At 49.5% G+C, this 23418-nt stretch overlaps 1 protein-coding gene across 4 annotated transcripts in view; it reads left to right on the forward strand.

Moving 5' to 3' along the window:
• CNTFR (ciliary neurotrophic factor receptor) overlaps positions 1–23418 on the forward strand; it is a 203705-nt gene that overhangs the window by 45565 nt on the left and 134722 nt on the right. For 3 of the 4 annotated variants that reach the window (XM_032676306.1, XM_032676308.1, XM_032676307.1), the window contains one exon: positions 5948–6052. In XM_032676306.1, the coding sequence (XP_032532197.1) occupies positions 5948–6052 (105 nt within the window). The remainder of the gene's footprint in view (positions 1–5947; positions 6053–23418) is intronic. The other variant, XM_032676309.1, reaches the window with a different exon arrangement.

Raw genomic sequence — 23418 nt, forward strand, 5'->3', positions numbered from 1 at the left:
GCAAAAATGCCATTTGCTCCAGCTTAATGAAAAATGATTTTTATTCCCCCCCCTCTGCCCCCCCAGGGGCTAAAGGAATTGTACTTTCAATTGCAAACCCAAAAGCTCCTCAGGAAAAAAAAAACAAACAACACATCACAAAACAAAACCTCAAACCTTCTGATCGTTGTGAGAGTTGGCTGTTACAAGAGGCTCTTGGTTGATGTTTTGGGTCTGTGTAAAATGAGGGTCTGGAGAGCATTCAATCATATGGTATCTCCTTTTATGAAGCTTTCTGGGCATATTATTCTAATGACGTTTAATGGCACTAATTTCTTCATCTTAACTGAGTGGGTCTTTTCCCACTCTCACATCATTTTAATTCATTCCTCTTATGAGAAATATGAGAACTGGGACTGGCTTGACTCAGCGCAGAAGATCCATGTAAGTGGTTGTCTTGTCCCTCCTGGTGGGGATGCATCTGGCTGTCTAAGGCTGTGGGTTGTGTTGAGGTAAAGCTTGTATCGGGACCAACATTTGTCAGAGGACCTGTTCTCCTTGAATTTTCCCTGCTTCTCTTGAAATAATTTGTTTTCTACTGTTTAATAAGGAGCTGTGTGAACTTCGTGGTTTGGCCAACACAGTCTGTCTAGCCTGAGGTCCTGTGGCTGTCCTCCCTCCTCCGTCTTCCCAGGCTGAAAAGACATGTTGTGCCCTGATGCAGAAGATGCTTTGTTCCCCTTCCCCTGTGCCTCTTGTGGCCTCTCTACTCATTTTCTGTGAGGACCAGAGCTGTGTGTGGTGACCAAGTGACAGTCACATAGCAGGTTTGTCCAGTGCCACCATGGTCTGGTTTAGGGCAGAAGAGTGCTGGACACTGAGGCATAGGTCATCTACACCACAGGACACGGGTACAAGCTTTGCTTAGGAATGCAGGGTGGATCTGTGTCTGGATTTTATCTGATCTCCTCACTGAGTGAGATATGGATTAAAATTCAGCCATGGTTGACTGTGGAGAAACTCTGGTGCCACAGCTGGAACTGCACATTGATCCCTCCAGCTGGTTGGGTAGCATGGGGCTGAGACACAGGATGCTGCAGGCATCAGAAAAGGGTCATGTGTGTCCCTCACCCCCTTTCCCCTTCCTTCCGGAGATTCAGGCAAGGCTGGCTTTGCCTGAGCCCTCCTCTTTGGGCCCAGGTCTCCCTTCTCCATAACCTAGTCCAGTGCTCAGTAAAGGGAGACCCTTTCTTGGGTACCAGCTGGGAGAAGGGTAGGGCAGTGGGACAAGCTGGCACTCACCACTCATCCCGCAGCTGAAGGGTTAGTCTGTGCATCCTGACTCAGGATCAGACTGTGTCACAGCTGGTTCCCTGCCTTGCATTGTGTCCCCTGGGAGCTGTCAGGAGGCTGCTGGAGCCGTGCGGTAACACGGGTCTCGGGGAGGCAAGCAAGGTCAGATGTCTGCTCAGAAATGAGATTGGTGATGATGCCACTGGTGCTGACAAATGGCCTGTCATTAATCTCTGACTCATGGCAGCGGAGAGGGCAGCGGTGGAAGAAACCCATGAGGTCACTGGCAGCCTCTCTCCCCCTAGGGAGCTGCACACAACTTCCACACTAATCCTTTCTGCATGGGGTGGGCACCCCTCCCGGCGGACGGGGAGGAGTTCTTTTTCCTACACGCCTGCCCTGAGTGTTTGTGTTTGTGTGCAAGTGCATGGCACAACTCCAGACTAGCTCCAGTCAAGCCCCTAAGCACCTGGGAACTGTCACGATGGTGCAGCCCCTGTCTGGACTGGATTGTGGCATAACACTCGCAGTGGTGCAAGTGGGATGAAGGTTGAAACAAAGCTTGTGTTGTCAGCGTGTTGCAATACCGTTGAGATACATGAGGTGCTGTGCTGCTGGGAAATGCTGCAGGAAGCTGGGGGGAGACCAGGCTGGGATGCTCAAACCGTGGCTGTGGTCTCCCATGGGGGGGCATTGCCTGGGGCTGGGTCTGAAGGGTGCTCAGCCCTCTTGCAGAGCAGCCTTCATCTTCTCTCCTGCTCTTTGACTCAGTTGCAAAAGACTTGGAGGTTATAGCCAAAACAGGCAGGACCTTCTGTGGTAGTGGATGCTGGTGGAGGTGCTGCACTCACTGCTCAGCCATGCTGGTGAGCTGCACAGGGCTGAGCTGCATTTCAGGGCTGCTGTTGATGCTATGAGTACAAGCCTTGCATATGTACAGGGAACAGGTGACTTTCTCCTCTGGATTATTTGGGGTTTTTTTGAATCTCTTTCAAGAGGAAAGAAGACATGTTTATTCCATTTCTGACTCACTCCAGACGCTTGAACCACTCAGGTAGTGCTGAGGAGCTGACACGGACAACAGCAGACACAGGCATGTGGGATTGGGATTTCTATGTCTGAAAGAGCAAAAGAGAAGGGAGCACTGATGGGGATACAGAGGTGCTGATTTTGGAGTGTGAGGGCTACCACCAGCCCAGGCTGCTGCAGTAGCGGCAGAGCCTGAGCTGTGCCTCCAGGATCGTCCCCCTCCACCTCTGCTGAGCTACAATTTCATTTTTCACTTTTCTTCCATCCCCTCTTAACTGGAAGAAGTCCTAAATAAAGTTGCTGTCACTTTTATTTATGGGCACAGAGGAAGAGATGGACAAAAAGCCTGTGTGCTCCTGACAGCTACAAAGCATCTGGCTGTTTTTCTTCGCTTGCGTTGGTGAGGCAATCGATCTGGGCACAGGAAACACCCTCCTTGGGTGCATGGGGCTCCTATGTGCCCCTGCTCAGGGCACTTCATGAGAGTGGATGGGAGGGGGCTTTGCATCTTGGCTCCTGGCCATCGGCTGTCACAAGGCCAGGCTTGTCTGGGAACACCTGTCCTAAAATCCTGGACCCCTGAAAATACAGATGCATGAACACGCCTACCTTAAGAATCCATCACAGGCTTCTCGTCTCCATCTTGATTGGTTCCAGTGAGGTCAACTTTTTTTAATAACTCCTGGACTTCGGCAGGGAAAACTATTTCCTTCAGGAAATAATATAATTAAGGCTGCCTGACACTTCTGATTATAAGCCCCTGTCTTCAGTTGCTTGAAACTATGCCAGCCTTTAACCATTTGGACTGAAACTTCACATGTCTCTGCCTCCGGCTGAATTTTTTTGGAAAATTTTAGCAAAGAGAGTTTTAAGCTGCTCGCAGAACAGAGTTCGGGGGAGAAAAAGGCATTATTCTATCCACAGTTAAAAATAAAATTGAAAAAAAAAGAAAACAACACAGAAAAATTCTTGCAGTTGTCGTGCTGAGAAAATTTTAGTGTCTTTGTGCTACCAAACTCGGTCTGATAGTTTTGGGGAAGGTTTTCAGCCAGGCATCAGAGATCTGCCTGTTGCTGACACCACGAAAATCCACCTTCCCTGCGCCAAGTCGCGAGGCTCTGAGACACGCTGCTGTGTGGGTGTGTTATATATAGCATGTGCAGGGAGGTTCCCAGAGCAGGAACTGTGGTGCTTTGAGCACACGTGAGTGCAAAACCTGTGCCCAGCTCTTGCACGGGATGCCTTGCTGCTTGGAAACTGTGGGCCCCTTCTGCTGGTCCAAGTAAAATTCATGGATCTCTGAAAGGTATAGCCCCGGCTTGTGTTGGGGAGAAAGATTTTTGGCAAATGCTGTGTGTTTGGAACGTGGTTTTTTTGCAAGTGGTTTGGTTATCTGTTAGCCCTCTCTGTACTGTGCAGATGCATCATGTGGGACATGCAGCACGCCATGGGTACTGGGCTTCCTCCAGGGTTTTGCAGGGACTTGTTTAAAGTTAGTGCTTTTGCAGGCAGGTTCCTCTTAACTCAGCTTGTTGCTACACAGATGGCCAAAGCAGGAGTATTTGTGTGGAGGCAGCCCAGACACGCCCTATAAAGCAGGTGTCACACTGATGAAGTGCCCTGACCGTAGCATTGCTGAGACCTCAAGTCCTGGTGATGTGGGGTGAGCTCAGCATGCAAACCCTCCTACAGAGATCTGATCCAGGACTTGTCCATGCTCTGTGGCTGGCAACATTTGCTCCTTATGTGAGCCCACCTGAGCTGTGACCAAGGCAGGTCTCAGTTTTTGGGGAAGCCTAACTCACAGATCTTCCTACTGGCTCAGCCGTAACTCATGCCCCAAATCAGGTCCTTCAGCTGGCGACCTGATTTGGGCATGCCAGGTTCCTCTAAAACCCTGTTTGACCTCAATCTGGAGTTCCTAAAAAGCAAGTCATGCTTTGACTTCCATGTGGAAAGCTGGGCTGCTGGACCTGTGGCAAGGGGTGGTTTGTCCCATCAGCACATGGCATAGAGGTGTCCGGGGCGGTCAGTCCTTCTCATATGGGCAGGTTCTGAGCAAAGGCATCAGGATTTTGTGCTTTGTACCCATAATAATGCACTCCTTCCCTTGAATACTCTGCTTGAGAGTATTCAGTGCTAAACCCACCTCTCATATCCCTGCCAAGCTGAAGTTACAGCCCAGACAGGTCCCTGGCAGGTAGTGATGAACGAGTCTTGTCTCTTGCTGTAGCCTGGTCTCTTCTGTCCTGCTTCATCTGTGGCTTAAAAAAATAAAAATCAAAAAAATAACGAAAGAATTGCATTGGCATTACAGAATCAGAGGAGGCTTGGTGGGGAGGAGCCCTGTCCCCTCCTTGCCAGTCACTCATCAGCTCCAGGGTGCCTGGTAGAGCAGCTCTTGACTGATAGGGCGTTGCGGCTGCTGGGCTTGGGGCAGCTGGAGTTAAATTTCTTGGTGGCTGACATCTGACAAGCATGATAAATTGCGGCACACCATGGCTGCTGGCATGACAAACAGTCCACTTCCCTCCTGTTAAGCTCTGGGCAAACTTTTTAATTATTTCCTAGCGATTTGCAAATGAGGGTTTCTCCATCAGGCATCCAGTGGAGTTTGGGGGGTGGTGGTATTTATTTATTTAGGTTTTGTAGGCAAGGTGGAGAGTGGATGGGGGTTGTAGTTTGTGTTTCTGTAGCATCCTCGTGCTGACTTACCTAGGCTTTGCATGCGGTCCCGGGGAGGACTTTGGCAAAACTCATCAACTGAGGGTTGGGTGCTAATTAAAGCCTGTGATGTTCCAGGCTTGGAGCTGCTGTCGCAGGGGAAAGCAGCTCTGCAGGAGTGACTCCCAGGCTTTCCTCTTGCCAGTGGAGTTTGGTTCTTATTTTTCATTTTTAATAATGCAGATCCATAAGACTTTGTTTTTCTCTTCAAAGCATTTAAAAAGAAGCGGGGGGGGGAACACAACCTCAGCCACAAGAGCTGGATAATGACCACAGATCTCAACTGATAATTTGTCTAACACAAAAAGCATATTTCCTGCTGTAAGGGAGGGCACTACTAGCTACACTAATGCCTCAGACTCCATCTCACTAGGCAGCGTGTCAGGCGTAGCACAGAAAGCTCCTCTCCCATTTCTAGTCCTTGGTGTCCGTGCTGCAAAGCTGTACATGCCTGCTTTCCTCTTCATACTCCCAGGTTCAGTCAGAGTGGCCTCTTTCTGCACCACTTAACATGTGTGTGAGACTTTTCAGGATTAGAGCTTAGGCAGTGCAAGACTTCGTGGGCAGATGCCTTGATGCTGGGCTGACAGTGTAGTGTTGCTAGGCTGTTTCATCTGGGGAGCATTGCTGTCTGTCTTTAAAGAAGATCACAGATGCCCCAAGCTGCAGGGGTTTTTTTTTTCCCTCTCCCATTTCATGTCTCTGAATCGAAACAATTAAGCAAATGCGTGCTTTGGGGCTGGACTGTGACGCTCATGTGGGAGGGCTCTTAGTCTAAACTAGCTTCATGTTTGCACCAGTTACCCCCAGCTGTCAGGGCTGGGAAACAGATGCCCCCCTCCCTTAGTTGTTTCCTAAACCTAAAGCAGTGGCAGAGCTCCACCTGGTAACCTGACAGGTTGTCTCTTCTGTTTTGTTGAAGAAAATCCCAGATCTGAGCAGCGAGGGTTGGTCAAGCAGTCGGAAGAATCCTCTGGACGTTTATGAGAATTTGGGGACACCCCAAGGACTCTGGACTGGTGGAGAGGTAAGAGGTGTGTTAAAAACCTTGCTCACCCAATTTGTACTTGACTGGTGTGCTCTGGACTACCTGGGTACAGTGGGTGTGCAGGACACATGTCTTCTAGTGAGGATGGCATTTATTAAAGTGTGACAAAAGGCTGCTTCTGGTTCTGGTGTGTGAGCAGCCTTTTGGCTTCTGTACGAAGAGGACAGATGCTGACAGTGATTATTTAGAATGTGGAGGGCCAGGTTTGCTTGAAGAGCTTGGAAAATGCATGTCATGGACTGCACATGGGCAGTATCTTCATAAAGAACTCTACCACTTGAAAGCCCTTTGGGCAGCTCAGAGCTGTATCGTCTAACCAGGGTAGCAGAGGTCCTGTTGTGGCTGAACCGCTCTGGAGCAGGTAAGTGTCACCCAGCCCTGCTTTGTGATGGGAGATGAGGTGCCACCTCTCGCAGACAAGCACAGCCTGGAGCTCTCAGGTCTGCTTGATATTCTTTATGCTTTCCTGCCCTGGGAGGCTGCAGCATCACAGATGTGATGGACCTCCACGGGCTATGCTTGAAAAGGGCTGCATCCTTCTAGGAAACCAACACCACCACCAGCCATGATCAAGAGATTGCCTCACCCCTGAGACCTGTTGCATATGTGCTCTGTATGGGGCTGTGGTAACACAGTGCTGTTTGAGGAGGGATTTGGGGTCATTTTCTCCAAGCCACAGGGACCCTGTGGAGCAGGGAAGGGGCCTGTGAATGGGGCTGCTACCCCTGGGGACACAGAGCCTGCATAGCCGTGCTGGGGAAGCCAGCGCTTGCTGATGCTCTCCTTGAGAAATGAAAATGATGAATTAAAATTTAACAAGTCTCTAAACGCCAAGCAAGGACATCTTAAGTAGGAATTGTCACCATTTGACTAGTGCAGTCTCTCACTTAGACACTAAAACTGCATGACTTTGGTTTTATTGATCTTGGAAAGCAATAGCTTATACCAAAGAGGAGAAACTGTTGGCCAAAATAGCATGAAGTGTCATGAATTTTCCCTGTGCTTGTCCCCTGCCCTCTACCCCTGCATCATGCTTCCCAGGAGTGTTTTGCTGCCCCTTTAACCTTGGATTGGCAGAGTCCCTTATCCCCTGAGCCACAAACAAGGACAGAAACGCTCCCTGTGTGCAAGGCTGAATGTGGCCTCTAGAATTAAAAGGTCAAGGTTAAGGACCCGCAGGGGTGGACAACACCTGATGGAGCCACAGTGGGAATGGGCTGGGGTCTGGGCATGCAGAGGTGCTCTACAGCAGCAAAACCCTGCCCTTGACTTTGCCTGTTAGTGGCATCCGTGGAGTGGCGTGGAATAAGGACTCCTTCCCTCCCCATTCCTCGGTGTGGATCAGCCCACCCACAGGACTCCTCGCAGCTCTGCAAATAGAGCAGCTCGAGCAGGGTACGTCTCTAATAATACCAATTACTGTTACATGCTGGCTACAAGGTACACTGGCGGTAATGGGATCCGGGGGGGGGGGGATGAAATGAAAGCGATGTAATATGGTGAGATAAATTAGTGTTGTAAAATTAGCCATGGGTCTAGTCAGGGATCTGACAAATGCGTCGCAGCTTTGGTACAAGCTCTGAGTGCTGCTGAATTGGATTTGGTGGCCCAGAGCAAAGCAGATGGGAGCAAGGGAAAAAAGAGTTTGAGGGGTCTCCAAACACACATTCTAATGGTTAATGCTGCTTGTTTCTTCCTCGGATTTGCTGAATGATATGTCCCCGGATGCCTGCTTGTGTGTGGCAGACGAGGAGTAAAATCCCAGCTCAGATGATATGCTGTTGGAGTAGCTTGAGCCTGGCAGAGAGATAGGACGGGGGTTGGAGAAGCATCAGAAGGCTGGTACTCCTGCCAGCCTTCGTGCCTCAGCTGCCTGTCCCTGCTCTGCATCACTGACTTCCTTTCCTAGGTTTGCTCCCAAAGAGACTATTGATGGGGTTCAGGTGGGATGTCTGACAGGCAATTGGATATGTTTTAGCCTTGTTTCTGGTTTCTGCTGGTTTAGCCTTGTTTCTGGTTTAGCTGGTTTCTGCTTCCCATGTTGCAGCCTGACCTGTTTTCCCATACCTGGATGGGCTCTGGGGCAGAAGGATGTCTGGAGCTGGGCATCCCACAGCAAAAGGATTTTGCCTGTTGACTAAGAGTGTACAGCCATCTCCTTCCAATCCTGATGCGCACATTATTCTTCACCCTCTGAGGCAGAGCGTGGAAGCCAGGAAAAGGTTTTTTGTTCCTTATGGAGGCTGGGAAAGGGATGTGGCCAGTTCCAGTGGGATCCTCTTCCTGGTGGCTCGTTAGGAGAGGCTTCACTGGAGGGATACAAACAGTCCTGCCTGTGAGTGATGGACGGCCAGTGAGAGCCTCTTACAGATTTGTAAATGCAGCTAATTGCATGTTTAATGGCTGACGCATTACATGGGATCTGGGGAGAGGCAGACATGATTTAGGTCTGTTTTGATAAGGCATGTTATGTGACTCACTATACTAAAAAAGGGAAAGAAAAATCCTGAATATGCTTTGTAGTGCCCTGCGGTGGAGCTGTGGGGGCCAGAGCACTGCAGGAGGTTCTGTGCAAGGCCTCTCCAAGTCATGCCTTGATGGTGCAAGAGGTATGGTGAGTACAAGACAGATGTGCCTGCATCAAGGCACCTACTTGTCACATCCCTGGGGATGAGTTTGCAGAGGCCAGGCCACTGCCCTGTGTGGTTTTGCAGCAGCACCAAGTTGAGGAACAAATCCCAAGGGGTTGTCTCAGCACTGCCTGGAGCATCCCAAGAGACTTGAGTTAACTTGTGTGCTGAACTCATGTGGATGGAGACCCGAGGAGACAAACTGCAGTTTGTGGGACGTCAGCCTGGCCACTGCCTGTGTCCCTGCGTCCTCCTGCTGTCCTCCTGCTGCAAGCAAGCACAAGGTGCAGTAGTGACACATTTAAGGTATTTCAGACTCCAGCCAGCCCCAGTGTTAAGTTGTCCTGGCAAAACCAACGGGGTGGTGAACTGTGGCAGTGTTAGGGAGCTCCCTCCCATGATTTTGCTGCAGGAGAAGCAGTGATGTGGGACCGCAGCAGGACATTGAGCAGGTGGTTGAAGTGCCAGTAGCAGCATAAATAAAAATACAACTTCTCAGCTTCTAGTGCAGCAATGATATATCTTGTTTCTATTGACTTTCTTAAACCTCTAAAATACATTGTAGATTGATCAACAAATCTGCAAAAAGCACCTTTTTTTTTTTTTGAAGTCTAAAGCAATTTTCTGCCTGCTCCTTGTGGTTGGCTCTGAGCAGACACATGTTCTCTTGTCCTATTTGAGGCTGGCATGCTGCCACGGTGGTAGGAAGTTTAGTAATACTAGAGCTGGATCGATTCAAGCCCATTATCTGTGCTGCCTGGGACTCGGTGGCGAAGGGGAAAAAATATTCTTCCCAAACGCATCAAAGCCCTGTGATAAGGACACACAGCTCTATTTATAGATGGATAGATGTCTTGCCAAAGCTCCTCTGCTGTCACTTGATTATGCAGTTTCTGAGTACTTAGCAGTGTTTGGGTTGAAGAAATATGTTGTATCTGGTGGCTGAGGTGTGTTCCCCTCCAGGCACAGCCCAGAGCATTAGTGCTTCAACGTGGGCTTTGTCCTTCCTCCAAGTAGGGACCTGATTTTAGACTGTAAGAATGAAGTAGCTGAGAGATCTTGTAGGTAGCTGTGGAGTCTGTGACCAAGACTAAGTCTGACCAAGAATCCCTCATCTTGTTCTTGCATTTGCACAGACCGACAGAGACCTCAAAGCTCCAGAGCAGAATGACTGCAGACATCACATCAGAGCAGTGTGGCTGCTGAGATGAGGGTTCACAGCCTGAGCATGGAGATCCTCCATCTCCTGGGATACCTGACTCTCAGCTGTGCCACCCTCCTAGCAAAGAGATTTTTCCTACTGTTCACTCTAAACCTCACAAGCAGCAACATGTGGCCACTGACATATCATATGTCATGTGCCTTCTTCATCAGAGACTATCAAGGATATTGGAATTGGGATCAGCCATGCAAACTGCATGTTTGGAGTGGTTCCGCAGGCCAAGTTAGCTCATGTCTTGCAGTGTATGTACACACACTTGTTCTGTGAGTGTGTGATTTTTGAGGGTATGGTGGAAAGGGTGGAATGAAATGTGTTAGTAACTCCAGATTCAGTTCCTGGTGTGAAGGAGCGCTTGTGCTCATGTGATAGCGTTGCTCTTCATTCCCTTTCATATGTTGCTCTGTCACAATAGTCATGAATTTGGGAATGAGAGAATGATAAATGGTTCATTCTGCTTAGCTTTGAGTATTGTTGTTAAAGGTGCTGTGCTGACCTTCCCTCAGTTCTGACCCTAGGAAAAACAGGGAAAAGTTTCTCCTGGCATCCAGTGAGAACCTTTTGTTTCAGCTATGCCCACTGTCATTCATCCTCTTGCTATGTGTTGCTTTGAAGAGCTTGGCTAAGTCTTCTCAACAGCTTCTGAGAATATTTCAGTGGCCCTGGCTGAATTTCCTCCGATTAATCAACATGTGTCTTGTCTTAGGGCTCCTAAAACTTAAGAGAAGTGTGTTGATGTGGTCCAAGTGCTGCATGACCTGCTGGCTGTGCCTCTGCTCCCCCAGCCCAGCCTGCTGTTGATTCCTTTGCTGCCTGGGCCCGCAGCTGGCTCGTGTGGGGCTTGCTGTCTGCCAGGGCCCACACTAGCACAGGGTGGGTGTTCCTATGCCCAAGCCCAGCACCAACCCACAGCAGCAAGATGGAGATTTGACAATAAGTGCTTTTTTTCAGGCCTCGGTGTATTGTGGTCCAGGAGGGAAGGAGTTGTCCATGGGTAGTTTTGATGATTAACACCTGAGTTCTTTGGGGTTTTTTAACACGTCCTCTTGGTTAGGTGCAGAATGGTTGCATGATGGATTCTGGCTGTGTGCCATTCCCAAGCCTGGGAGAAAGGATATTTCTCCTCCCCAGGGTGTCCATAATGTGTTCGCCTGCACGGCTCCTGCGGAGTGCTCCAAGCATCCTTTGCTCTCCGCTTGGTTTTAGTCTGTCTCCAGGGTGCTGCTTAGCCTTGCTCATATATTCCTCTGATGAGTGGGCAAGACAGGAAGCAAATACCTTTGTTACAAAACCACATATGGGCTTTCAACGGGTGATGACACTTCCCCAAGCTATCTGTCTGGTGAACGCACTTTCCCTCCTGCTTGTTTATATTCACAGGAGTGTTACTGGGCTGCACAGGTGAGCCATAGATGTCAAGAAAGATGTCAGTGTCAGGAGAAGGCTTTAATGCAAGTCTTCCTGCTGTTTCGTGTGATGGATGCTGGCTGAGACCCCAATGTAGTGAGGACCATGGGAGATGGACGGTCTGCTGGCTCTGGCACAGGAGCCATAGCTTAGGAGACTGGCAGCAGTAGTGCTGGAGGTGACATTTTGCAGCTGGCCTGGGATGCTGATCTACAGTGTGACTGAGATGATAATTCAGTATATGAGGGGTCTGATGGAGGCAAGCTGTGTATTCCAGTTAAAAGAAATAACCATCAGTAAGAGGGCCTGTACTCCCTCTAAAACCATTTCAGAGGGTGTCATGGATGCTGTGAGTCTCATGGCTCCTGGAGGGCTGTGGTGGTGGGTGCCTGATGCTCTGCACAGTAAAGCTGGAAATCGTGGGGCCACAAATGTGGAGGTGCATTTGCCTGAGGGAGGATCTGCCCCACTGAGTTCTGCCTTTGAGCCATGGGGAACCATTGTCAGCCTGGTGGTGGGCATACATCTGCGTAAAATGGGCATCTGCTGCACCAGATGGAAGGGAAAAAGTGCAGACCTACCTCCTCGTAGTCCCCTTGATGCCCTAGGAGGGTAGTTGGAGGTGGGGATGTACTGGAGGAGCTGTTCAGCTGCAATGGGTATGGGCAGGATCCCACATATAGGTGGGAAGAGGAGCAAGGGGCTCAGCTGCACACAGCTGGATCCCTTCCATGTCCGTGGTGCTCCCAGAGTCGTGTGTGCTCAGCACCAGCAAGGCTGTTCAAAGAAGAGGGGGACAGCAGCATTGATTGCACCCCTTAGCAATGTCTAATGTATTATTTCCCCCTTTATTTATTTCCTCCTTTTTTAAGCTCTGGATAGCTCTAGGAAGCCTCCACCGAGGCCCCATATCTCCAGGGCAATTTACAGCACACACTAGTCCCTCAGCATTTGTTACAGCCCCAGATGAGAACACCTCAGTGCTGCCCTTCAGTAAGATCACATATTACCGGCTCTTTTTTCTTCCTCTTGCCCTAAATTGTTGCACTCTACATCGAAAAGGAGGGGCATGCACGTGGGGGCCAGCACAATTTATAGATCAGAAATTTATATGCTGCTGCGACGCTGTATTTTTTCCCCACAGTGACACTTTATTGCCACAAATTACCAAACAGGCAAGGTTATGCGAGTGACAGCAAGCAGAGCTGTAAAGGACAGGAACAAGCGGCAGCAGGAAACGTACCCAGAGGAGAGGGGGAGGTCGGGCACCAGGCAGAAATAAAAGGAGGCGGGACAAGCATCAGAAATCCTTACAGTGGGATGTGTGGGTGAAACTTGGGAATCGGTATGCCATCTCTGATGCATGGGCATGCCATGGGGCTGGTAGAGCAGCTGGTGGTCTAGGTTTGGATTCTGTAAATCATGGATTTTTAACTTTCTCCATCCCCCACCCGTCCCCCTAAAGCTGCCAGGTTCTTCTGCAGGATGCTTTATTTTCTGAGGATATGGCAGGGGTTTAGTTGCTGAAGGTTTTTTCCTTGTGTTCACGGTGGTGTCACCAGGGAGAAGCATCCTTAGAAAGTGAGACTTTATCTTCCTTCTAAGTGCCCTTCATCCCTAATAAGGTTCAGCCCATGGCAGGGGTTCTTGGGAGGTGGTGGTGTCCCTGTGCCTACCTCTGCACCAGCAGTGGGTAAAACCCTGAAACAACTTAAACCATACTGAACAGACAGATTCCCAGCGATGGGAATCGGCAGTCTCCCATCTTGGGCTGGCTGAGGTCTTGTCATCCCAACCATTGCACCAGTGGAGTAAGGGCATCGCTCTGGGCAAATCCCAGGAGCATTGTGACTCCTATGAGTAAGTTATTTGCAGTCTTATTTTCTCAATTTTGCCTTCAGCATTCTGTCTATATGCTGTAGGGACAGTCAGGTCATCCTCTGGCTTCATTTGGGCATCAGGCTTGGAGAGGCCCTAGTTTGGCAGAGGTATTAAGGGTGCCTTTGTGCTGGAGATGCTGCTCAAAGCTGCTGGGGAGCTGTCACTCTACTATTCTTGCTAAAAACACTACCCAGAGGAGCTGAGACCTGCAGAGGCTCTGGACACACAGCCAAAATTGCATAACTTGCAGAAATTTGCTACAGCCGTGGGGCTTACCACACCAGCCCTCGGGAGAACCAGCAATTCCATGTGCCACCCTCCCTGGCAGCAAGATAGAGTGGGTTCAAGGTGTCTTTGCACCACAGTGGACCATTGCACAAGGCAATTTGAGTTGTCTGTTCCTGTACTTGTAAAGGATAATTTCTCTTGAATCCCAATGCCATAAGCCAGGTATTTAATCTTGCTTGAAGGGAGCATGTCTAACGCATGCAGGGCATCACAAACAATAGTAAGCAATCAATAGGCTAAATCTGAGGTCTCTTACCCAGACTTTGCTGGAGTAAAGGTTGACAAAGTGCTGAGTAGTTACTCCAGACTTCAGCCCTGAGCTGAGGGCAGAAGTGATTGACTGATTTATTGATAATGCATTTCACTATGAATCTAGCCTGTCTGTTAGTCACAAATGCTCATTTAAGCATAAATCGTGGTCTGCCATGAGCATATAGCTTCTCCTGCAGCAGAGCTGGGCAAAAGGATTTCAGATGAATGGCTTATTTGGTGAAAAACAGTTTTGGATCAACTCAAATAGCTCGTGTTTCTGTGTTGTGCTTGGCAAATAGCCTCAGCAGAAGAAAGTGAAAGCCCACTTGTGAAAAAGATGAAGCACTGGATTTTACATGATGTTTAGATCTCCTTTCCAACTAGTTTTAGGTTTTATTCCCAAATCAAAAAGCCAGACCAGTTTTCAGATGATTCCTCTGAAACTCCTTTTCCTTGCTCTCTGAAACCCTTTTCCCTCATCCTCTGTGCCTGGGTTCTCCATCAAGACCAGCAACACATGCCACTTCTTAAACCTACACTTGATTTATTTTTAGTTGGTCCAGCAGCGTGAGGGCTCAAATGCTGGCAGGCCTTCATTCAGGGGTGCTCAGTTGTGGTCTGGGATGTGTAAGGCTGCTGAGGGGAAGCTCTTGCACACCTGGGTTTGCTGCCACAATAGGGGACTGGGATCATCCTGCCTTGCTGGACCCTTGGAAGGCTTGGAAGGGAGGTAGAGCAGCTAAGAATGCCTTCTCCACCATGCAAGGTTAGGCAAAGCATTAGCTGTTCCTGCAACAGAAGGGTGTGCAAGCCCTTTGGAGGTGTCTATGGAGTCACCTTCACTCCAAACTCTTAGCAGCTGGGACATGGTTTGCTTGCTCCCTCCCCTGTTCTCGAATCATTATCCTTTTCTTGATCCCTAAGCAGACTAGTTTCTTATTAATTCAGGAATAAAACCATGCTACTCTATCACCTCCATAGCTGGGGTTTTTTCCCTGTAATGTTGCTTTTTCTTGATTTAAGCCTGACTGCTGTTGGCTACCTCTGCGGTGGCTGCAAGAGTCTGTGCTAACTGTGGCAGCACGTGGATGCATCCGTGGTGGATGGTGTAGGAAACCTCTCAGACAGATTTGTGCGTGTGTATATGCCTCTCTCAGTATTTCCTGTTAATTAATGGACACTGGAGTCTGTCGTCTGTAACGAGCACTCACTGGCGGGTGATAAATTGTTTGCATGACAAGATGGCAGTGAAAGCTGGGCGAGCTGCGGCTGTCGGCGCTGGGCTTGGGAGTGAGGGGTGAACGTCAGTCAATGTCTGGATGGGAAGAGGGATGGTGAAAAGCCCAGCAGCCAAGTGCAAGATCCCTGAGGTATCCTGCCTGCTCATGCTGGAGGAACCCTTGCTGTGGGCTTCACCAGAAGGGCAATAGTGGTGCACCAGACCCCGTGATTACTTGGCAAACTCCAGCCCCATTGATGCTTTCTGATGTGGAGGGAGGAGGAGAAAGGGGCTTGTGCAACAGTGGCCATCCCTGCCCCACAGGGTTGAGCTAGAGCTTGTAAAGATACACTTGGAACAAGCCCTCCTGACCCACACTGGATTTTGCTGCCTCTCACACCACAAAGAAGGCACTGTGCCAGGGCCTGGGATCTGTTGTCCATCAGTGCTACAGCTTTCAGCAAACGCTGCCTGGTTGCTGGGGTACCCTGCAGTGGTGCCAGCACCATAAATGCCATGCACACCTTACGTGCTGGCAACACTGTGGTAATGGTGGCACAAGGCTTGGCTGGGCATGTCCGTGTGGGACCAGTGCTTTTGGTCACCTTACTGGGCAGCATTTATGGAAGCAACTGTGTCCATACCACCAGTAAACGGGTTTCAAACCACCAGCAAGTGGTGGTTGAGGTGATCTGTTGCAGAGTAATGCAGTGGTGGTCCTTATGGATGTGCGGGGGTGCAGGGCTGGACATGACGGATCCAAGCTGCTGGTGTTCAGTGTTCACAGCCTGTTCAGTCACAGTTCTGAGCCCAAACTGAGCCCAAACTCTGAGACCCGTGTAGGAGACACATCCTAGGGAAACACCACTGCCACCAATATCTACAGTCTCCTGGGGAGAAGCCATGGATTAACACTGATTCTTGCTGCGTCCCCTCTGGAGCACACCACACATGCTGCACACTGTAGATCCATCTCCATTTCAGCTGGCACACCGAAGTTGAGGTTCAATCGTCTGTTGTGCTCACTGGGACACCAGCAGGCAGAGCAGGGATCCTGCCTGGGAGGACAGTGTGGGTCCCTGTGGGACCCCTGCACCCCTGAGACCTGTCGTTCTTCCCACGGTGCAGGGGTTGCAGTCTGCATTTACTGGGGAATTGAATTATCTGCTTCCCCAAGTGGGGAAAATAATAATACTAAAAAAAGTGCCTTCCACTGGGTCATGAGCCATTACCTTGAGGGGCCCTTCATCAGCTGATGAATTCTACTTAATAAAATAAATACTGAGAGAAAATGTAATTGGATTTCATTTATTACCCAGTTCCGCCTAGCAGCCCCAGATTATACAAAAGCAATTAGAGAAAGCTCTCCATTAATAGCTATCTTCAAGCCGCCCAATGGGTTCATTCCATCAAACCTTCTGGCTTGTGTAATTTCCTTTCTTGGAGCTCGCTCCTGGCTGGGGGAGGATGTGGGGTGCACAGCGCCATTGCCAGCAGCCTGTAAACAAAAGCAGCCCTGTCTCTAACACTTCCAGAGGCATCATCTTCCCAAGCATGTGGCTCAGCCAAAGGGTATCCTGGTTTAGGGCGAGAAGCCAGAGCACCTGGGCAGTTTGGCATCAGACTAGGGCTTGGTTGTGCCTTCCCTGGGATGAGCGCATCCTTCCTGTGCTTGGCATTGCCACACGGTGGATCTCTCTGTGCTGCTTGTGGTATGCAGAGTCCCACGGGGGCATTGGGAGTAATGCTCTCCACCTGAAGATGTGGCTGGTTCTCTGGTGCTGATTTTTCCTGTAATGCCAGCAGGTTGCATCCCAGCTTTGGTCCCTGGCATCTTGCAGGGACACAGAATACTTCTGCTTCCTTGCTGTTTTTTGCTAGGAGCACAAGGAGTGCCTGGGACAGCTTGCTAAGGTTGGGCAGAGAAATCTGTCTCATAGCAGCTCTCTTAAAAGTCTTATGGCAACAAAGGGAAGCATGCTTGAGGGCAGCCACAGGGCACAGACAGATGTCTGGCACCTGTGCTGTCACTGCAGACAATGGCAGGTTAACCTGCAGCAGAGACTTAGCCTGGTATCTTCACTCATAATCCCTGTTTACAGTGGTGGATAGGAAGAGATGCTGATTGATCCTGGTGCACAGTCAGTGAGGAGTAGTCCGGGGTGGGAGTAGTAAGGGATGTGTACATCCCTCATGTGTGTAGCATCTGTGTGTACCGCTGTGAGAGGGGGCGACCCTCTCCCCCACTCTGCCAGCACTTGCAGCCCTGGAGGGAGGTTGTCCAGCCATGCTGGCTGCTTTTGGGTCAGTCTCATTTTTGGAGGGACTGTATTTTTGGTCCACCACATCAGACCCGGGGGCTGGAGGAAGAGAAAGGATTGTGAAGGTTGATTCCCTTGCAATTTGAAAGGAAATGAAGGATTTTGGGGGCCAGAGAGGTTCTTGGCTCCTGTCTGGGATGCGACATTTTCTTCTCATTCTGGTTGTCACGCTGGGGAGAAGCCAGCACCCTTTCAGCTCAGACGACCAAATCTGTTTCAGCTGATGTTTTGATGGAGCCAGAGTGGCTCATCAGGGATGCACCAGCATCCCTCGTGCTTGGGAACCGGCACTTGGCTCTGGCATCTTTGGTCACCCCTGCTGTGAATGTGCTCTCCTCTTCACTGCCTCTTCCTGTTCACCTTTCCTGGCTCACTTTTCATCCCCTCCTTTTCATGCCTCTGTGGCCTTAACATCCCTGGCACAAGGTGCGGGCAAGGGTAACAGCACAGCCAGGAAGGAGCTGATCTTTAGTTTCAGACAAGAAACAACATAAGGCATAATGGAACTGGAAAGGTGAGGGCGGAAAGATGGGGAGGGGCAGCAAGGCTGTGTGGCTCTTCATTTACAAGGCTTATGTCTGTGGTCTTGCTTCTGTGCTGCTTGCTGGCAAGAGAAGGTTGGCTAGCAAGTGAAAAGATCTGCGAAACTGATCCTGCTGGATGATGAGAAAACCAGAAGGGGGTTTATTGGGGGAAGCAAGTGTGGAAGCAGGGGGATGCAGGGAGGTGATGCAATGGAAGACTCAAAAGGGGCAAAGAGGGATGCTCTACTTGATGGGAGATGGGATCCCTGGCAAATGCCTTGTAAATGCAAGCTGTCTGCTTTTCCCCTTAGAAGAAGGAGAAGTGAAGGCGAGGGTTTGAGAGCATGAGAGGGGAGTGGTTGATGCTAATGTAACTATAGAGGCAGAGAATTAATTTTGGCTGGTGAGATGAAGGGTGGTATAGGGCCACCTTGCTCAGAGAGGGAAGAATTAGAGTATGATATGTTGAAACTGTTAGTCTGTGAAGAGGGCTGAGGTGTGGGAGTGGGTGGAGACCTTTCTAGCATGGAGTGAAGGATGTGGAAAGATCAGACACAGGCTGTAGGGCTGGTGCTGATGTTCCCTCATTCCCAGAGCAACAGCTTGTCTTTGGCCTGGGGGATAACCTTAGGCTCAGTTCTGAGATGACACAAAAAATCCGAAAGAAGTAAATCCATCCTTCGAAGAAGAGTAGGGACCTGAAAACTGCTTTTTCCAAGCCAGCCAAGTGCAGTGAATGCATTTTTTATCTCATTGTTTATTTTTCACAGGGGTCTTTTATTTATACCCCCTTAACATCCCTGCCGTTAAAGCAGCCTTATTAGGATGCTGCCCTTCACCAAGGAACTCTGCTATCGAAAAAGAGCATTAAAGATTCAACAAATAGCTGAGAATTGGGATTGATCCTAACCTCCCATAAATGGGAGTACCTTCCCCCATTAATCAGCCTTGGTTTTCACTTACAGGATGATAGCCTCAGTGCTACACTTCTTCAGGACTAAAAGCACGTTAAATATTTATCACAGCTGAGTATTCACTTCCCCTGCTATTGCCAACTAAGATCCACTGCTTAAGCCTGCGTTGGCTTGACAAGTTGCATAGTGAGGTGGCATGCCATTAGGAAACCTCTTGTGCCAATGTGCTCTGCTCATTTGCTGCCCTAAGCACACAGAAATGGTGGCATCTCTCATCTTGAAGCATGGTCAGCATGGGACTGTACTATAAAGTCTCCCTCCTGGCATTTTGCAGTGGTAAATTAAACATACTTGGGTTTGCTCTTTAGCAGAGACTGGGTTATCCACGCTCCTCTGTGTCTCAAAATAGGATTATTGCATCCCCACTGCTCTGTAGGAATAGCCCCTGGTCTGTGCTGAGGCTTTGCACCGTGCCAGTGGCTGTGTTAGCAGTTCAAGTTGTGGCTGTTTACATTGCAGTGCCGGGAAGCATTTTCCAGTTTACGACAATGCTCATGGCTCCAGTGTTGTCCTCCCGTGCCGTAAGGATACAGGCAGTGCTCTGCCTTTCCGTATCATGCTGGGAAAGAATTCTTATTGCCTGGTGAGTCTTGAAATGATGACAGGGTATTTAGTGATCCAGTTGGTCTAAATGTATGTAGATACAGCCTTGGTAACTGTGCCAGATGTGCCGTAGCATTTTGGAGAGGAGCTATTTTAGGAGCATCTCTGGAAGCTGCCTTTCCATTTTGCTCTCCAATCTTGTGCTGCATTTCTTAGAAGATGGCTCTTGACTTTGAGAGTTGCTGATGAACCTCAGAAGTTGGAAAAAGCATGGGCTACTCCATACTAGTGCCCTGACGTGCTGCTGTGAGCAAGCCCTGAGCCATGATGTCCTGTTATCTGCTAAGGAAAAGCTCCCTGCGACGGTGGACAGTTTTGCTTCTGCACTGGGCTCAGTTCAGACTCCAACTGGCCAAGTCCAACAGCTGAGATTGAGCTGTTGTTGCTGAGTTAGTGCTTATTTTTTTATATATTTAACTAGTTAGCATCACCATGATGCATCTCCCTGTCTTTGCACACACACCTCCCTCCCCCCCACCGCCTCCAGTTTGAGTTACTGATGTGCGTAGCCCTGTTATAGCCGTTTACATGTACAGGCGCACAATGTGTTTCATTATCCTTGTATCAAACTTGTTTTGCTGCTGTCACGCACCAGAAAAGTTAAACACGTCTGATCAAAGGCATGTAAACACAGCTTCAAAACAAATGCCCTCAAGTTCTGCCAAAAGCACAGAGCTGTCTCCGAGCAAATCACGTCTCATATTCCCCTGCCTGCGCCTCCCGCTTCTTCTCCAAGCGGGTGTATGATGCTGCCTCATCTCAGGGAGCTTGGTGGGCTGCTGTTTGCAGCAGGGAAGGGTTGCCCACTAGTTGAGCAAACTGCAGTAGGGATTTGCACCAATGAGGCAGCTGGGAGGAGAGTGGAGCCTCAGCCACGGGGCAGGAGGGAAAAGCTTGCTGTGTTTTTGCACATGTGAGGCAGCAAACCAGGGCTGGTGGGTCGCGGGAAAACAAAGCGTGATATGAATTGGCTGGAAATAAAGGTGCTGAGTGTGCTTTTTCCAGGTCTTCCCTCAGGCTCCAACTAGTGTATTATCCTGATGCAGGAGCTGGAGGATCAGGAGCATCCAAGGCTACTGCTGCCTGTGCTCTCAGGGCATCACTCTTGGGTTTGGGCTTGGCTTGAAGCAGTCAGCCAATTGCATCCTTTGTGGGATGAGAGGGGCCGGGCAAAGGAACTGGGGATGGTCATAGACCGGGAGCTGCTCATGCTCTGCTGTATTTCCAGCCCTGGGCAGGCAGGGAAGGGTGAGGAGAGGTGAGATTTGCACCCCTGGCTCAGGGACTCTGGTGTCACTTGATCTCCCATGAGATTGATAAAAAATAGGGGATGCTGTATAGTTGCTGACAAGTCAGGTTTTCATCTTATTAGAGACTCAGGGAGGGCTGGATGTGCATCTTAAATGCGGATGGAATTCTGTGGGCTTTTGCAGCCTCTGAGGGCAGGTGTTTATAGAAAACATTAGCTCCTTTCAAATCTACCAGAAACCTATTCACAGCTTGGCTACCAGCACGGCCAGCGAATAGTTTGGGAATTCATGAGCTTGTGAACTGACCCGGACTCTGCATATGACTTGCGCAGTGTCTTTGCCAAATGCCTTTGAATAATGGACATGTCAGAACCAGATGGGGTTGCAAATGGCAGGTTATTAGTGCCTGCTGCCTGTGCCAGGCAGCACTGCACGTGTGTGCAAGCACGCAGCAAGCGGCACTGCCGTGTGCAGGGCTCATCCCGGGAGCAAGGGCAAGTGCAGTGTCTGGGTGGCTGCAGGTAAGGTTATCCAGTGGGTCTCCTTCAGAGCACCTAATGGCGTTAACAGGGGAGATAAAAACTCAGTCGTCCCCCCACGTTGCTGCTGGACAGTCCCAGGCAGGCTGCGAAATGCCCTGCAGGCAGGGGGGATATGGTCAGAGGTTAATGATGGTGTCAGCCTTCATAAATCATCCCGAATGAGACCTGGGAAAATGTTGGGTTGGAGCTCTGATGCATGGCTTGGCAGAGTTGTCTTTCCTTTACCTTGGGCTTTTTATTCCATTTGTTTTTTAGGATTATCTGGGTGAAACCTTTGTGAGGCTGAAGGCACTGGAGGCTTTCCTGAGTGGAGAGGTAACCTGGGCTCTGTCTGGCCCCTGTTCCCGGCATGGGCTGGCTGATGTGCTGCAGAATAAATTAATTTCCCCCCTTTTATTGCCCTTAAGGAAGTAGCTCATGTGTCCCTAGGATGCCAGCAATCTTAGACTGGAGGGTATTGCCTGTCTTGTCGTGTAGAGGAACAGCATTCTCTGTGCTCACTGATGCTGGGTTTGGGATGGCTCTGAGTAGAGCCTGAACCACAAAGACTGACTGTTCCAGTGATGCCTCTGGGCAAGCTCCTGGCTAGCCAAAGGGCTGCAGGGACCTCCTCTCAAGCTTTCCTCCCAGTCCTTCTCATTCACATGGGAACCACATTATGGGGATGTCACAAAGTCCAAATGTTTCACCTGGGAGAATCTTGTGCAGGAAGCAGGACTCCAAATAAGTCTTGCAAGGTGGAAACATGGAAAAGAAGTTATTGATGTCCCCACAAAAGGCCACCTCTGGGGCTGGCAGTGGTGGGCTGATCTAGGCTGTGTGTGGTCCCTGCAAAAGCTTCCAGACACGGACCAGGATGCTGAGAGGAGTGAAGCAGGGTACAGTGAATACTCCCTCCAATTTATTATTTATAAAGTACTGTCACAGCCCTGGAAGTGTTGGGACTCTCAGAAAAGCTATAGGAATGTACTAATTAAAGAACACAATGGGAATGTAAATTGGGAAAGCTCCCCAGGGGGAAGCAGCCGGGGGAGGGGGGAGCTAATTTGCCAGTCCCCACTCCTCCCCTGCAAACTGGCTGAGACACTGGAGCAATTAAGGAGGAATTTTAGTGTTAGATATAATCTGGAATTGTGTTTTTGGCTTTTTTTTTTTTTTGTAATTGGTTTATTTTTCTCTTGGGTAACTGTGTTTCCAATTCTGTAATTGGGACTTTAACCCTCTGTTCTGCTACAATAGGGTCTGGGGTGGTGTTTTTGTGGTGGTGGGTTTTTTGGTGAGCGGGAATGAGAAGAGGATGCTTTGGGGGATGGAGGTTGGTCTTCGTTTTGTGTTAAAAGGAGATTCAGGTGACTGCCACCACCAAGGTGGCATGTCACTTCCTTGGAAGTCAAAGCTGGATGGACTCGTCCCACGGATGGCACTGTGGGATCTTGGCAGCCTAGGACAAATTTGTGAAGCTCCTCGGGGGTCACTTTTGGGGTTGCTTTAGCTCCAAACAGATGTCATGAAGGATATATGGCCCCAGGGCAGAGCTAGCCAAAGCCGATCCGGTAGGGAACAAGCCCTAGCTTTGGAATCACAGAATTGCATAATGGTTTGGGTTGGAAAGGATCTTAAAGATCATCTCATTCCAGACCTCCTGCCACGGGTAGGGATAGTTTCCAGCAGACCAGGTTGCTCAAGGTCCCATCCAACCTGGTCTTCAACTCTTCCAGGGATGGGTCATCCACATCTTCTATGGGCAACCTATTCCAGGAATAAAGTATCGATTGTCAAAGTTGTCTCCTGAAACCCATTCTGAGACTGTGGTATTTTTGGTTGGTCTTTTTTCTTGCCCATTTCTCTTCTGTGTGGCCTGGCTCACTCTTTTGTGCTGTTTTCACTCATCTTGTCCTGCTCAGGAAATACATGTATTTGGTATTATTTGACCTGTGGCCAGTAGTGTTGGCTCAGAGTACTGACTGTGATATATTTTTCCCTTTCTGTCAACTTCTTTTATACTGTCCAAGGAGAGAAGACAAATGGGGAGACTGTCACAGATGTGAGGTGAAGACATGCTAAGGGTATAGCAGTGAGCAAAGGACGACCATGAGCTCATGTACTGCTTGGTTTTGGGTTTGTGGGTCAGCTGTTTCCCTGAGGCCAGGTTTGCAGTTGAGCAAAGGGTTTGTGTTCTTGGGCTCTGGATGTTTTGTTTTGTTTCATCTTGAGCAGACACTTTAGTGTGCTGTT

This window comes from Chiroxiphia lanceolata, chromosome Z (genome assembly GCF_009829145.1).
Source record: "Chiroxiphia lanceolata isolate bChiLan1 chromosome Z, bChiLan1.pri, whole genome shotgun sequence".
NCBI classification, from domain to species: Eukaryota; Metazoa; Chordata; class Aves; order Passeriformes; family Pipridae; genus Chiroxiphia; species Chiroxiphia lanceolata.